Here is an 18,075-nt window from a genome sequence, read left to right as displayed (position 1 = left end):
TGTAAGTAAAATGAGGTAGATATGGTACCAAGCGCACGATCGTGAGCCATTAAATATAGGTTACGAAACCTATATTTAGTTAGTCGTATGGGTGACGCCAACCTCTGTCAAGTTGTCAAAATCGTTGGATCAAATTTTAGTTTTGTCAACTATGAACGTCACACGTCTACATAAAGGTCATTGAGTGGAGCTCGGGTTTTATACCACAGCACACGCTGTTTTGGTCATGCAACTCGTCTTGAGTACTTAGGAAAGTAGTACCCAAGCCCAAGATAGAGCTGATGCTGAACCTTGGCTGTACCTAGTGGAACTCAGGTTTGGTGCAACACAGGGACACGCTGTCTTAGTCAATCGACACGTCTTTATGAGCACTCGGAAGAGCAATACCCAAGATAGAGCTGATGCTGAACCTTGGCTGTACCTAGTGGAACTCAGGTTTGATGCAACATAGCACACGCTGTTTTGGCCATCCGACTCGTCTCGATGAGCACTTAGGAGAGTAGTACCCAAGATAAAGCTGATGCTGAACCCTGGCTGTGCTTATTGGAACTCAGGTTTGGTGCAACGTAGGTACACGCTGTTTTGGTCATCTGACACGTCTTGATGAGCACTTAGAAGAGCAGTACCTAAGATAGAGCTGATGCTGAACCCTAGCTGTACCTAGTGGAACTGTGTGTGTGTGTGTGTGTGTGTGTGTGTGTGTGTGTGTGTGTTATTGTGTGGTGTGGACGCAAAAATTAAATTCAAGGACACTGGCTCGCTGACCCAACGTTATGTAGGAAAGCCAGTTGGCTTCCTTACAACAAGTACTGGACGACCGTGTAGGATGTAATGAGAGCTTATGAAATTGTATATTACGTGTGGATGATATTGGCAATTTGATTTTGTCGTCTGGACACGTTTTTAATGGACAAAGTAAAAGCTGTGACAGACAAGCGTACCGGACAGCAACCGGGGTCCGGTTATATTTCTTTCTTGCTCTCACTTATAATATGAAGCTGCGTTCTTAACGGACTAATAAGTACCCACTCGATCGAACATGAAACAAGCCTCGGATTGGATCAAAGTCGCGATCTGGTACGTTTAGGTAGAAAAACTCCGCGAGCCCTTACAAAGCTCTGCTTTTTGCTAGTATAATACTAATGTAGTTTAATTTTAAATGGATATGTTCTATAATAACAAATTTAATTACAAGAAATACTATAGTAAAAGTCTCATGCTAAATTACACGATCAAAATAAACTAGATTAAGCATTACTATCATGGGTCATTACTGAGTCGTTTGATCTACATGTGTAAGAATTATTAAAATAAATAAAATACATATTTCTTTATAACTAGACGAACTCCACTGCATCGGGGCTCTAGTATTTAATTGCTGTATGAGGACAGGTCATTTGTTTTATTTTTCACTGTTTATCAATAGATGGCAAATATGCCATTTTATTTAATAGACATTGCTTTTATGCAAATGCGCGGTTCTGGATATTTATATTGTACTAGGTTTTGCCCGCTAGTTTTTTTTAATTTTGGACCCCTATTTCACCCCTTTAGGGGATGAATTTTGAAAAATCCTTTCTTAGTGGACCCTTCGACCTTATAAGGAACCTACTTGCCAAATTTGGACTTTCTAGCGGTTTGGGCTGTGTGTCGATTTAAGTTAGTCAGTCAGGTCTTTCACGTTTATATATATATAGATTAACCATAGATTTACAACTTATAAGGAGGTATGTAAGAGTCCATGAACCATTGAACCTTGTCAATTTTGTCATACACAGAGTGGAAAACTACTTTGTTTACTGTCTCGTTTCGCATATATACTCGTAATGTACTTAATTGGTTACTGAACTGACCGGGATAAAGTAAAGGAAAACTAGGTCTCATTATCACAACGACTACTGACGTAAACAGCACATGTCGTCATTGTCTCGCACAGGAATACTGGTTACAATTTGTTTATTTCTAGTTAATTGCAGCAAGTAATCCTAGTTAATTGATTGCGATTGCAATTAATTACCTTTGGCCGCCTGTCTTTTGAACTATAGGTACAGATATCAGTGCGTCTTTAAAGCTAAAGTTGAAGTAAGCACTCTCGCGCAGTCTCTACACCGCGCTCGTCGCCGCCGCCCGCGCCGCTGCCCGTCCCGCTACGCGCAAAAACAGTGACGATCCAGTGTCTAAAATGTCGTGCCCAATTCGAAAATGAGTGAAGTGCTAGCATAATGCCCGAGTGTACGGAACAGTTCACATTCACCATACCCATCATTCGCTACACCATGGATGAGCAGGAGACGAGCGAGGAGCGGCAGCCGCTGGCGAAGAAGATATCGTTGCTCACCCCCGTGAAGATCGAGACCCCGGATAACGGGAGAAGATCCTCGGAGCCATCGAGGTACTATATACCGCCACAGTGCAACAACAGACTGTCGCCGCGCAGTGCTAGAAAGCGTGACGCTAGACGGAACTCTAAAACTGACGTGAACGATGACTGCCCTAAAGACTCCTTTGGGCTTAAGCCGTGTAACTGCGAGGATTGCCGAGCTTCCAGCCCCTTGCCTCCAGGATATGGTCCGGAGACGCTGTCTCCTGGCTACGACCAGATGAAGCGGTCTCTCCTGGAAGTGCCCTGGTCTGAAGACTACGCCGAAGCTTCCAGTGATGATCTTAGCTCCGAGTGGGATTCTGATGTGCCCGAACCGCCGCCGCCACAGAAGGTAAATGTTGTAACAAATATATTATCAATGTATTATCAATGAAGGAAAAAACCTTTACGAATATATTTCAATAATAAAAAGCTCAACTGTATTAATTAGTCCAAATATAACAGGAAGGAGTGTTGGAATATGTACCTACCTAAAAGCAAGGATAAAACTAAGCTGAAATTATTAAATATCTACACAGCATACTCCGTTACTAATTCAATTCTAATACCGAAACCTCTGTCAACAATCCTAATACCGAAACCACTATTTATATTTAGCAGAAGTTGATTATAAATTAAACGAAATTATTGTGACAAATATTAAATATATCGAAAACCTGCAATGGCGTGCGTCCTGCAAAATAATGGATAAGTAATTAACGTCACCCATTCAAATGCTAATTTCGGCTGCGCGTAAGAGAATACAAAATATCCATAATACCCGCCTCAACTAATACTAAGTAAATACGTCAAGGGAAGCGTATTTATTTCATTTTATATATGCTTTTGGGTATGAACTATTCAATTTTCAGATATAAAGTTGTCATAATTATTATTTAATACTATTCAGTTCTGAGATAAAGTTGTCATAATTATTATTTAATATCCCTTTCAAGTTACTTGATGTGAATGTAGAGTTAGTTTTGTGTAAAGTTTTTCCATTTGTTTTTTTTTTCTTAGCGTCTATGATTTAATATTTACATAATCATAAATCTTAATTGTTAAGATGACTTTCGTTTGATATTTCATAATAGATTCAAGGTGAAAGTGAAAACCAATGACAAAAAAGAAGGTCAAACAAGAAACGATCTTTGAAATTTCGCCAATTTCTACTTTCTGTCTGCAGTTGACAATGTTGAAATAGATTGCTAATATACAGAAGACTATTAAATTTTTACTTAATTAAATAATGAGTTTGAAATTAAATTTTCATAATTTATTTGCTTAGATATTTATAGCGGCAAAATCATTATTCGGTATTTCTCTAAGATTACCACGATACAGGCTGTACCTAGTGTGGGGATCACTGCACGGCTTTTATTGATACTTATGTATTTCCTGAAATAAATTAATGTTTTTTTTTTTAAGTCTGAGTCATCAAAGTTACACTGACTAGAGAGGTGCCTAACCTAACCAATAGTAAAGGTACGTTATCTATACCTACTATAACTTGATCAATAAACAAAATATGTCGTGTATGTATCATGTATTGCAGGCATCTCACCTACCTAATTGTACGGAGTAGGTTTAACTTTAGTTGCATCCTAATATCGACTCTAGCTATACAAGAAAACAGTTTTTTTCCTTTCGATAAAAGATTAAACAAATAAGCAGTATACATAAATGTTTAGCGGCGTGTTGAAAAGACGTCCGACGTTTATGAGTCTGCTTGATTAATTATAAAGTAGGGCTGATATACGATATTACAACTCAATCGGTTTACTAGTTGTGACAGACGGACAGACAGCCCGTTGGATTTAGATAAGGGTTTTTATAGGATTAGTAATGATGCTTTAATTTTGAGTCTTATTAAAATGGAGAGTTTAAGCTTCAAAGAGGCTCAAGGTATTTAATTAGGAGTTTTTGAAGCGTTATGGCTTTTGTGAGAAATGTATCTGACCTACGTAGAGTATAATATAGTACATTACGTTACATTATTAAGGTTATGAAATATGTCGGCTCACAGATGCCATAAGATACGAGTCGTAAAATGTATGGAATCCAATACATTCTACGACTTCTCTTCTCTCTCCGCACAGGCTCCATATAACTATATTATATAAGTATATGTAGTTAATAATTGTCATCGACTAAAGTATTTAACATCATCCTAGTTTGTCAAGTACTAGCATTAGTAAAGTCAATGTAATGTGCCGGTACTCATATAACCATAAGTTTAAGTTTACTGCATGTGTACACAGGTACAAGACACTTACATAAGTTGTGTGGTTACCTATAATTAGAGAATCATCAGTCATGATTGTTGAATAGATTTATAGCATGTAAGATGTAATCTGTTGGTAATCCTAAATAAAGAAAATAAAAATAAATTACATGCCTAGGGAGGTGAATTCGTGAATGCTCCAGATCGCAGGTGTTTGTGTCCCGAACCGAAGGTGAGGGCCATAAATATGCGATCTGAGGATTCTGAGGCTTTACGAAATACCGCGGTTTGTCTAAAGTTTTATATACGTCTTGCCTTGGCCAGGGCCTAGGGTGACGTAAAATATTTTGCCTACATATGATTTCTTACGTTACTTGTCTTTATTATTATGGTTTAATTAAATAGTTTATGGGTATGGGGTAAGCTTGATTTCATAATACATTGTATTATTATTAATGTTATATATAAATTATTCAGAGTAATTACATCTTCCAACTTCCTCCTTGCCTCCTCGCTTCGCTCTCCTTAGTGCGAAGGGTGGTGACCTCCTACGGATCGCAGCTTTCCAGCCCATCCGATCCCTTGAGACATCTAAGGCATCTCCCAACAGATGACCCAAAAGTGAAACATCCAAAATTCTGCTTTACCGTCTTATTTGCGAGTGTTCTGCCAGCCTATTATGGATAGCTTTATCCATCTTTATCCACGTGATAAAATAACTGTCACTGTTTAACACCGTGGGAAAGAAAGTGACGGACACCGTTTTATCACGCTGTCACGTAGACAAGAACGACCATCATATCCGTACTGTGGGTACATAATTTTCATTTATCACAAGAACATAAGGTTCGTAACATTGGCATTTGAGTAGGTATTGTTTAATCTAAATGTTATTTAAAGTTCTTATCAGGCTCAAGGTTGGATTGAATGAATGCGGTTAGTTAAAATTCCGATTGATTCTAACAGTTGAGCAATCCAACCCTGAGTTTCGAGGTAAAACCGTATCAATTTGCATTGTCAGTTTAGATTCACACAGTGAATTATTGTGGTTTTCGCTTACAACTGACAGGTTTTACGCATAATATTTAATCGATTTCCTTCCACTAAATGTATGGCCGTGGAATAAGCTACTTATATTTTTGATCCTCATCCTTAGGGCTATAACCGCGAAAATCGAAGTTCGCAAATTGCGGGCATCTTTCTCTGTCACTCTAATTACGCCGTCATTGGAGTAAAAGAGAAAGATCCTCGCAATTTACGAATGTCGGTTTTCGCGGAAGACCCTCAGATCCGGAGCTACGAGGGGCATTCAAAATATTCTCGGTATTGATATCTTACGACCTCTTCTAAAATTTCTTTCGTTACTGGCCGCTAAGGTTTATTCATTGACATTAAAAAAAAGTATAATTCGAACCGAGATAGTCTTTTGTTTTTCTGCAATTGCTGAACAAACATGAACATCCTGTGCGAATTGACAATGTTAACTAAATTAGAACATCGATGCGTGATAAAATTCTTGACAAAACAGGGTAAAAATCAAAAAACCATAAAAGAGGAAATGGATTGTGTTTACCGTGAGTCTGCTCCTTCTTTATCTACCATTCAAAAGTGGTCAAGCGAGTTTAAACGCGGAAGGGAGAGTATTGAAGATGACCCTAGACCTGGCCGGCCTGTAGTAGCTACTTCACAAGAAAATATTGATAAAGTGGAAAAACTTATATTGGAAGATGGTCGAGTGAAGGTAAAATCTATAGCACAAGTAACCAATCTCTCTATTGGTACCGTACATGATATTATACATGACCATCTTAATATGTCAAAAGTAAGTGCAAGATGGGTTCCGCGAATGCTGACTCGGCTTCAAAAAGACATGCGTGTAGCTTGTTGTTCCGATTTTATTGACCTGTGCGGTGAAAATCCTGATGAGGTGCTGCAAAGAATAGTTACTGGAGATGAAACCTGGGTTCATCATTATGACCCAGAGAGTAAACAAGAGTCCATGCAGTGGCACATTAAGGGTTCAGCTCATCCCAAGAAGTTGAAGGTCATCCCTTCAGCTGGCAAGGTCATGGCCACGATATTTTGGGATTGTGAAGGAGTATTACTAATCGATTATAAAGAAAAAGGTGTAAATATCACAGAACAGTACTACGCTAACATTCTACGTCAATTAAAGGATGTAATTAAAGAAAAGAGGCGAGGAAAGTTAACCAAAGGTATTCTGCTTCTGCATGACAACGCCCCCGTCCATACTGCTCATATTGCCAAGGCAGCTATTGTTGAACGTGGGTTTAAAACTGTTACTCACCCACCGTATAGTCCGGACTTAGCCCCCAGCGACTTCTTTTTGCTCCCCAATCTTAAAAAGGATCTGCGTGGAAATAAATTTTCTGACGATGAAGCATTGAAGGCGGCAGTGGAGGAGCATTTTTACACGAAAGATAAAAAATATTTTTACGAGGGATTAAAAAAAATAATTGATCGATCTTTTAAGTGTATGAACATAGGGGGGGAGTATATTGAAAAATAAAAATATCAAACTTTTCGTACTTGTTTGTTTTCATTCTCATACCGAGAATATTTTGAATACCCCTCGTACGTAAGGCTCATGTAACAGAATACCTGGAAGGCAGTTAGTATTTAATGCGTGTTTTTAATTTAAATATTTACGCGTTTTGATCAGAAAACATAAAAAATAACACACAAATAGACACATTAAATTTTTTCTTATCTTATTCTATATTTATACCGGACTTACGAGTATTTAGAATTTTCGTCTAGACTCGGTATAATTATGTTTTAATATTCTTGGAGTATTATACTAATATCCTTGCGAAAAACAGAAACACAACGGTAATTTTGATTTAACAATCAAGATTGTTTCTTTAATAAATTCTGTTTTATTTTTGAGAATATCAAAACAGCATAAAGTAATCATCCGACTTATTAGAAATCAAACCTGCTAGCATAAATTGCGTTCTCGCGCGCGACTCCATACATCAAGCGCGACTTCAAGTATGGACTCGCGCGCGAGAACGCAACTTATGCTAGACCGCCAAGTCAAAATAAAATAAAATGACTTGGACAAAAAGGTGGGATCGTACCTACTTACTGTAAATTAATTTCACATTATGATGATATATTGGCATAATAGTATGTAAATGTGTGGTTGATATGATCAGTATGATACGCGTAAGACTTGTTATAAAGTTATATTTAATGTAAGTCGTTATCCTTGAATGTTCTGACGTTACATTGGATAGGTAGCAAATCGGTATCATCATAATTAGATGATTTGTAAAACTAGATAAGTTACGGTCACGTGGACATGCAGTTATTGTGTTTACTAACACGAGGTGGTTCACCTTGCAGAGGTGCCCTCTGCCTTTTGATTGATTAATTATTATGCGATATTTATTGCCTTTACATTTTCGAAGGTTTTGCTATGGCTACACTAGTGATTTTAAGCATATTTTATGCCTTTATTTACTAAAGCTTTTTGCCGGTTTAGTAAATTCGTTCGTCATAGGTTTTGTTACCATCAAGAGAGAGCAATTCTTTATAGTCAACATTATAAAGGGAGGTCGATCCAGATATGTAGTTTTATTAGTGAAATGTTAAATTCATCATGTAGCGAGAGTATGTGACTTTTCCCTTTTTTGTGTTAAGGGTATCACACCTTTATGCTAATGAGCTTTGGAAAGTGGCTGTTGTTATTTTTAGTGACGTTCCATTTAATGAAAGTTTCGCTTAACTTGCTTTAATAGCTTTAACTACATTTACAAAAATCACGAACTGAAAATCATTACATAATAACTTTTTCAACAAAGGCAATCCTTATGAATAATATTGCTGTTCTATTTATTTTAAATATGGTTTTGCCAATGCATATAAATAAAGGATTACAAAATGACTACACGATCCGTATCTAAACTTTGTTTCTTCTATATGAACAAAACAATATAATCCTACGCACTGTCAATGAACACGTTCTCTGACGTCATTCGTTTGTTTAAATTAACGAGTTCGTCTACAAGTTATTAGTAAAGGTCAGTCGACGAGTATTAATTGGGCAAAGTTTGGTCGCGCCATTCATACAAAACACTCCATTTAGATCGATCATTACGATCTAAATGATGCATAGCAGTACCGAGTTTAAGTCGACACTTAACCGACAACCGTGATCAGCAGGCCTATTATGGATGGCTTTATCCACGTGACAAAATATCCGTCACTTTTTAACACCGCGGGATAGAAAGTGACAGATACCGTTTTATCACGCTGTCTTGTAGATAAAAACGACCATCATATCCGTACAGCACTTACTAATAATTTCTACTCACCTTCTACCAGGCGTGGCTCACTCCGCGTCTCTACTAGTATCTACAAGCGGCCCACACCAATTTTGGTGTCTAGCCATAGTAGTTGCCGCGCACCGCTAAGGAACGGACGCGTCGTAATATACGCTTTTTGTTAGAGAGTGAAACTTCTGTACCTAGTAGTATTATTTATTCTGTGCTTCTACTGAACTCGACTATTTGTTTAAAATGGCCAGACCGACTAGTAAGTAGTAACAGTGATAACAACTCATACTAACAATACACCCACGCACTTCACGAAAACAAAGTTGTTACCATGGTTACTCTAATTATGTGCCCGATATCTTTACTGCAACATCTTGACGATGTAATAATATCGAGCACTATCGGAGCGATAAAGTGAAAATATTTTAAGAGATGCAATAAAAATAAAACATATAAACATATAAAAAGTAGTAAAATAAAGCTTATTTTCATTCTACATGGACCAGCCTTAGTTTAATATTTAGTCTCAACAGTTAACGAAAGTAATGAACGAGACATCAAAAGATAGCCAAAGATTACTGTAATAAAAAACGGTGCATATTAAGTTTACACACTTACATTATAGTTTAGTAAACACAGTAAATATTATACAATATTAAACATATTGTCATCTCCTACTAATTCTAATGATTACGAAGTCCGATAGATTGGTTATTAAGTTCAACTTTTCAAAATATTAGCGGGGATAATACTGGATGCCGATGACGACGTAGGGCAAGGTAAGGCATGAAGTTTATTCTCATAAATACTTATGTATACAGATATTTGTAATACCTTTTTTTTTGCAAACATTAAACGCTTAAAGTTATGTTTTTAATGGTTACAATCAAATTTCACTCAGATTTCGTAAGCTTAAGCATTCTTTTAACAAGAAAGTCCTCCAGCAAAGCGAAAAGCAAAAAGTCACCGATGTTCCCATAGATCAGGCCCCGTCAGTAATATAAATTACACTTAACACGATATAGTTTCATTGAATCGTTTTTTGCGTGTGTCGTTCCGGCCCTTTATCGATATCGATTTATCGATTTACTTGATCGATAATCGCTTTCACTGCGATGGGTGTCATGTCTGTGAAGTAAGGTTGGCTACACACTCTTTGCTATATTGGTTGTGAATTGAAAGCTGATGATTACGTTACGGCGCCAAAAAGTAATTTCTCCTGACGCCAATTTGCGTTAAAAATAATTACATCATTTACTTGTCATACTTTCCCACACACCAGCCAGCCTATTATGGATAGCTTTATCCATCTTTATCCACGTGATAAAATAACTGTCACTGTTTAACACCGTGGGAAAGAAAGTGACGGACACCGTTTTATCACGCTGTCACGTAGACAAGAACGACCATCATATCCGTACTGATTGTTATTCTAATTAACCTGTCTATACCTACATAAAAATAAAAAAAACCGGCCAAGTGCGAGTCGGACTCGCGCACGGAGGGTTCCGCACCATCAACAAAAAATAGAGCAAAACAAGCAAAAAAACGGTCACACATCCAAGTACTGACCCCGCCCGACGTTGCTTAACTTCGGTCAATAATCACGTTTGTTGTATGGGAGCCCCACTTAAATCTTTATTTTATTCTGTTTAGTATTTGTTGTTACAGCGGCAACAGAAATACATCATCTGTGAAAATTTCAACTGTCTAGCTATCACAGTTCGTGAGATACAGCCTGGTGACAGACGGACGGACGGACGGACGGACGGACAGCGGAGTCTTAGTAATAGGGTCCCGTTTTTACCCTTTGGGTACGGAACCCTAATGATTGTATGTCCTTTTAAAAATTTGAATGCGTTAATGAATTAAGTAGGTACCTACATTTATTTTTAGACAAAAAGGTCCTCATACATATCTTACGACTAATATAGTACAAAGCGCCAAAAAATTTATTTAAGCGTGATTTAAGCGGGAAGCAAAATGGCATTAAGTACTTGGGAAATCGTATTAAAGCTTTTATTTTACTTCTGTTTACAAAAAAAGGCAAAAGCTATGGTTTTTTGCGAATTAATCAGTAGCCTAAGCTGCGCACAGGCATTACGTGCACCGTTAGCGGGTCGACAGTTGTGCCAATAACCTCTATTTGCTTTCACGCACTCACGCATTGTGTCATTATGCAGTGCGCACCATCTTTAAATAGAAATTAAATACGGGTTAGACAATAATCCATTATATACTTGGTCAACCAGATCTTGACAGTAGAAAAAGGCGGCAAATTTGAAAAATGTAGGAGCGAAGGGATATCGTCCCATAGAAAATTTGAATTTTGCGCCTTTTTTTACTGACAAGATTTGGTTGACCAGCTATATATGTATATTAAAATAGGAGAGATATAAGAAAATATTTTTAAAATAATATGACGTTTTGTTTTAGTTAAATGATTGTAGTGTAAATGTTTGATGATATTTCATGAAAGACGTCTAAGAAAAATATTCCTAAAAGTTCTTTGTCAACTTATTTTTGGGCCACTGTAAATTTGTTGATGTGTGTTTTTTAGGGAAGATTATAAACTAAAATAGAGGTCATGTAAGATAGAAAAAGTGACAAAATCTTCAGCATACATAAAAATTGCATATGGTTATAATTATGCTTACCTTTGTTCACATTATAACGAATAACGTAGAGTCTGTGCGGAAAGAGAAGAATCGTGGAATATATTGGGCCCCATACATTTCACGACTCTTATCTTTCCGCACAGACTATATTAGTGTGTATGGCAGCGAAAAAAAAAATAATAACTACGGTTATAAATTGTATTTAAAGTTAAATTTTACTGACATAACAGCAGTCCCATGATCCAAGTATTTAAAAAAACAAGGTTTCTAGCAGCTACTTGATTTTGTAAGATTACATTTGGTAATAGTATTAGGCGAACTGGTGACGTATTTCTAATGACAGAAACAGTTAGTCAAATTAAAGGCAGGCAGTTAATTAGGAAGGTTTCTGAAATTGGTCACAGTAAAACGGTAATTTAGAGTATTGTCCTAATCTTACTGTCGAATTAAATAATTGTTATTGGAATAGTTATAGGTAGAGTAATTAAGGAATTACTTCAATAATTAATAGTAAATAAGCAAACTTAAATTAATCCTCTCCGTTCCCTAAATTCTTATCTTTATGCTTGAGCTTAAATTTACTTGCAGAGAATACATTTTAAGCTCGCCATTTGTAAAATTATTTTTATGTTATATTATAAATAAAGTTTTTATAAATTTATTTTCAACCTTGATTTAAGTAACAATCTTCTTTTACGCATCTTATGTATGATAATTAGGAAGCTCATTTAACAGGCAAATGATATTGACTCTGGTTTTTAGGGTTCCGTAGCCATTTGGCAAAAAACGGAACCCTTATAGATTCGTCATGTCTGTCTGTCTGTCTGTCCGTCTGTCTGTCCGTCCGTATGTCACAGCCACTTTTCTCCGAAACTATAAGAACTACACTGTTGAAACTTGGTAAGTAGATGTATTCTGTGAACCGCATTAAGATTTTCACACAAAAATAGAAAAAAAAACAATAAATTTTTGGGGTTCCCCATACTTCGAACTGAAACTCAAAATTTTTTTTTTCATCAAACCCATAAGTGTGGGGTATCTGTGGATAGGTCTTCAAAAATGATATTGAGGTTTCTAATATCATTTTTTTCTAAACTGAATAGTTTGCGCGAGAGACACTTCCAAAGTGGTAATATGTGTGTCCCCCCCCCCTGTAACTTCTAAAATAAGAGAATGATAAAACTAAAAAAAATATATGATGTACATTACCATGTAAACTTCCACCGAAAATTGGTTTGAACGAGATCTAGTAAGTAGTTTTTTTTATACGTCATAAATCGCCTAAATACGGAACCCTTCATGGGCGAGTCCGACTCGCACTTGGCCGCTTTTTATATATTTTGACGTAGTAGTAGGCACTGTCAAGTTTAGTGTAAGTAGGCGTAGTGACCATAAGAACATAATTAGCATCTTCGTCAAGTGACTTAAACAATAGACGAGAAGTCTGCTTTACTAATTTGACACTTTGGTTCATAAGTACATCAGTATTTGTCGACATAGGCGTGGGTTGATATAAGCTTTTGTAATATATTATATCGTAAGCGTACCTAAGCCTTCTTTATTTACGAGTAAATTTTCTGAAAGACGCAGAAGAAATGCTTACGTAAGTAGTAAGTATGTTTTATGTGTATTTGGCATGATTCTTCTTATCTCATAATAATTTGTATTATCTGCTTGTTAAAAGGATAATGTATATACGGCGCGCATATAATGTATGGGTCATAGTTCGCTATTACTGCGACCTAAATACATACAAATACCGCACAAAAGTAAACTAAACGTGCCTTGCCAAAGTCTAGAGACAGTCCAATGGTGAGTAAAGACGTTACATAATTACATAACGGCGTCTACAGAGGTCACCGATAACGATAATGATAACCCGTGTCTGGGCAGTATCGTCTGACCGCTTAGACCCTGATAGTTTATTCCCATTGAAGAATCTAGTTCTTGGATAAACCAGTCCAATGTGACCTCGGGATTAGTAAAAAACTATACTCAAGTACAGGGCGCTCTTATATTGGTATATCTAAACCTTCGACTCACTCATGCTTTGCATACAATTGGAATCACTTCCCTGACCGCGTAGACCCCGCTGTCTCACTGCCACCGGGTTCTAAGAGACAAACAACAAGACCTTTGTAGAACCTTGTCGCAGTGAAGATGGTGATAACTAATCTATATGGATGCTTGGAATAAATTAATGCTCGTTTGATTAATTGCAACATGTTATTGATATAATAATATTTTTGTTCCGATTTCAAATCGTACACACTCTTGACGTAATTCGATGAGGTAATAGACTTCACAAATAAGTTATGCTAAAAACTTTATCAAAATATGTCTAATTTGTAAGATATGTACATTACCAGTCCAATAAAGAGCTATGTATTAATTTATAATTGTCCTATTATATTTCATATCACTTTTATAACTAATCTAGTTAAAAGCGGTTGCAGTTTAAGTATTTTATGGGATAACTTCAGTCCGGTTGTAGGTAATTTTTCGTTTTTCATGTCTGTTTCACATCTCCGTGACAGAAAATGATGCAAGGGCGTCACACATTATCAGGGGATAAACACGCGGAGGAAAACAAGTACAAAAATTACATAAACTGCTTTGAGAGATTGACAGTGAACATTTTAATTACTTCGCAAGTACCTACATAGAGATTAAGTCTGGCAAACATCCTCAACCAACATGGTTACGTGTCTAGTCCGATCAAAGAAGTCATTCTACTGGCAAAAGTTTCTTAGACTGGCAAATGAACAGTAGGTGGACTAATATTTTAACATATTGACTGCGACTTCCAAGTAAGGGAAGCAGTCAACCACCTGCTTAATAAAGTGGCGACTGGCAATATTTGGAAGATTGTGGGTTGAATCTTATTATTTTTCTGGTCCCTTTAGATTTGAATGGTTTTATTACGCGCGTTATTATCACAACCTAGTTACGACGTTTTAAAACCGGTCTCAGTGTTTTTATAAGCATCATATAAAGCGCTTTAAAAAAATTGAATGTACAAAAGGCTCTTCTGAATTCAGTGTATTTTTAATTTTTAAACCTACAGTAGAACGGTTGCTACTTTGTATTCTAAAGGACTGTTTTTGTTTAAAGTAGACCACGATTCTCACAAATATCACGACCCACTCGTAAAAGTTGCGGTAAACATAAGAACTGATACCGGATTGTTTGTTCCATTTGTTTTGTGCTATGAGAAAGCGTTCACATCGTCTAGTATTTAATTGCTAACGAGGTCTAAATGCAAGAAATCGCGCGCGAAAGCTAATTAAACATATTATTATATTTCTAATTGTAAGTTCTAGTGTCATCTCTGACCATAGTCTGTGCCTCTAAGTGTAAGGCCTGAGTGGACGCTCGGAGCGGAGCGTTCGGCGGGGCGTGCAGCGTGGCGTCGGGCTCACAAGTGATTTGAGCAGCGTGCACTAAGGCCGCTCATATATGCTTGCATTTGTTTGACATGCACGCCGCACGCCCCGCCCCGCTGCATGCTCAACATGAGCGTCCACTCAGGCCTTACACTTAAGTGTAAGGCCTGAGTGGACGCTCGAAGCGGAGCGTTCGGCGGGGCGTGCAGCGTGGCGTCGGGGTCAGGAGTAATTTGAGCAGCGTGCACTAAGGCCGCTCCTATACATTTGCATTTGTTTAACATGCACGCCGCACGCCCCGCCCCGCTGCACGCCCAACTCGAGCATCCACTCAGGCCTTACACTAATAGTTCTTTTGGTTCGTTGAGGAATTTAACCAGCGAGGATAAAAAACATTGATCAGTGGAATTTGGACTCTGCGATTAACTATCCGAAGTTGATTGCGCCTGTAAAAAACAAGGCAGATATAATTAATATAATAGGTACAATCCCTACATATATAAAACTTGGTTTCGCACGCTATTAAACGTGTCATAGATGTATTACACACGCTGCAAAAAATATAGGTGATAATATTCAATCCATCCAAACAGGTTATCAAAGTGTAAAAAATTAGGGTCATTGTTTTTCTTCTGCTGAATGTTGTTTCTTAACCAGATGTGATTATCATACAATTTTCTCAATTGAAACAATAATGTGACATAAAACAAAATAGGTAGGTACCTACCTACTGGTCTCGGCGGCTACTTGAGGGCTTGCTCTGTTTTTCTTTAATACATATATGACGAAATAAGTGAATAGTTAACAGAATTATTTATAAGTGGTATAAAATTAAAACTACAATTAAAATAACTAAAACTAAAAAAAATGCCTATCAAAATGTTGAGCCCTTGGTAGGGTGCTCATCACGCAGGCAGCGTTCCCGAGCTGGATTGCTATGGCCATTATTATATAGTCTTATCCATAATTCATTCCTCGCTCTTGCGTAGTTAGGTAATATTATTAAACAGGAGCCTACTAAGTGTAGTAGACAGTGGTCTTTTGTTACGCCAAAGTCTGTCAATGACAATCGAATTAAATCATATAAGGGTTCCGTTTTTCCTTTTTAGGTACGGAACCCAAAGAAACCTAGTTTGATTAAAAAAAAAAGCCACATAAACTTCACTCCCACTTTATTACATCTTTAATTACGATTTTGTCTAAACTGGATCTGAGAAGTTATCACTGAAATAGATTGACCGATACCAAACTGGATTGTATCAAATTAAAACGATGACGGCGGGACTGCCTGACTATTCAAAAACATATATTTCAACTGAGTGCTTTATCCCATTATAATTAGACCTTCAAAATCATAACAAACATGCGTCTTTCGAGATCAAAGTAATGCTGGTACATCTACATGAATTGGTCGGTTAGGATTGTAAATAAACTGATTCAAATTGAGATAAAAAAATGCTCAAGGCACAATGTATAAACGGTCTGAGAACGCTTAGTCAGATAGATGAGACTGTTGCGGTGTCATTAACTTGGGTTGGTAGGTAACGAAATTTGTGAGTTAAGCAATCATGTCGTAGTCATGTGAATATTGACTACATTACACTCCGAGTAAGTAGGTACCTAATTCAAGCTTGCATCTAAACATTATCAAAATAACTTATGTGTATACAGACAAGACAACCCATGCTTATTTTGTTATTAATGTAGTCACAACATTTTAATCTACACATTTTATAGTCTGAAATTGCAACTGTTTTAAAATATACTACCTACTGTTGAAAGTAATACTTTTGTCTGAGTCTGAAAACAAGGCAGGTTAACAAGGCGATAAACAAAGCGTTTATTCATGTATTTGAATGCGTATTTTTGACTTATTAGGATGTTTACTATTTTCATGACATACACTTACAAACCAAAGCGAAAATGACGATGTAGCCAAAAATTGTTACCTAATATTTGTCATAAACCATTCCTATTCCTTTTAACCATCTTTATTCCATCTTAACGATAACCTATGTGCTACTTAATTAAATAAACTATGTATAATATCCTGCTACAGCAATCCCACTTTAATACGCTGTTTTGAAGTAGCATAACCCACTTATCTGTTCTTAATGTAAGTAAATACAGCATCGTGTGTTATCTAAGTGAGATAATCCGAGATTCAAACAAAGGCACGACTGGCCGCGTGTAATCTTTAAACTCTAATAATAGAGATACTTATACATAGCTGGCTGAATATGTGTTCATGACCTCGTTGTTTGATTAGATGACATGTGCACTACACTGTATTTATTTAGATAAGCAATTGTTTTATAGTTCGTTTTTTAAGAAAGAACTTGAAAGAAGGTAAGCGATTTTGACATGTCTTTTAATTGAAAAACACTTTTTAAAAATCAATAACTATTACTTATGAAAGCAGAAGACTATAAAAGATCGTATTAGATTCATAATTGTTACATATTTACCGTAACTTATTTTTAAAATGTGTTTTTCAATTAAAAGACACTTCAAGATTGTTTACCTTATTTCTAATCCTAAAAAAAACGAAGTATAGATAGTCAATAAAATTATAAAAAAAATATTGATTTCAACATAAATTCGAAACGAAACAAAATTTTGAACCACGTAAATTACAGTTTTCACTAACATAAACATTTATCTCTAGCTCATAGTTGCTAAAAAGTCAAAATGAAAGATATAGGTAATATAGATAAGTTAGTAGGTATGTACCTTTATATATGATACCTACAGATATGGTATCATCAGAAATTCACTTTTTAAAGTATGTTTTTATTACTAAGCAATTAACTAAATAAGTTACAAACCTACGTGACGTGTGCAAAAAACGCTACGCGTATTTAATAAATACCTTTATATATGTAGCACTCATCATCAGCACGGTAAACCCGTAATATTTATTGCAAATTTTACACAAAATATACCTATTTCCGTGTTCATAATTTGATTAGGTATTTTATTGAGCCATTTGCGTCATTATATCGGGAAATTTGTATCAACCTTGTTGCAGGGAAATGACATTCAATGAGGAAAATTGCAATATATACGATGTAATATACAATGTAATGTAAATGTATAATAACATGTGTAATGTCACATGACAGCATAAAAATATAGACAACACCCTTATAGATCCGATTTCCCATTTTAGATGGTTTTG

At 36.4% G+C, this 18,075-nt stretch overlaps 1 protein-coding gene and 1 long non-coding RNA gene across 4 annotated transcripts in view; one reads left to right on the top strand and one right to left on the bottom strand.

Moving 5' to 3' along the window:
* Positions 1-18,075, bottom strand: part of LOC134653453 (uncharacterized) — a 180,580-nt gene that overhangs the window by 51,255 nt on the left and 111,250 nt on the right. The gene's annotated exons all lie outside the window — the stretch shown is intronic.
* The window catches only part of LOC134653414 (inositol-trisphosphate 3-kinase A), a 179,770-nt gene that overhangs the window by 115,503 nt on the left and 46,192 nt on the right, over positions 1-18,075 (top strand). The window contains exon 1 of one of the 3 annotated variants that reach the window (XM_063508772.1): positions 2,078-2,714. The exons of the other annotated variants lie outside the window; for them this stretch is intronic. Coding sequence (XP_063364842.1) covers positions 2,223-2,714 — 492 coding nt within the window. The 5' untranslated portion in view covers positions 2,078-2,222. Of the gene's footprint in view, positions 1-2,077; positions 2,715-18,075 lie in introns of those variants that run through there. 3 annotated transcript variants of the gene reach the window in all.

This window comes from Cydia amplana, chromosome 13, assembly GCF_948474715.1.
Source record: "Cydia amplana chromosome 13, ilCydAmpl1.1, whole genome shotgun sequence".
Classification (NCBI taxonomy): Eukaryota; Metazoa; Arthropoda; class Insecta; order Lepidoptera; family Tortricidae; genus Cydia; species Cydia amplana.
This window is presented reverse-complemented; position numbering and strand designations above follow the sequence as displayed.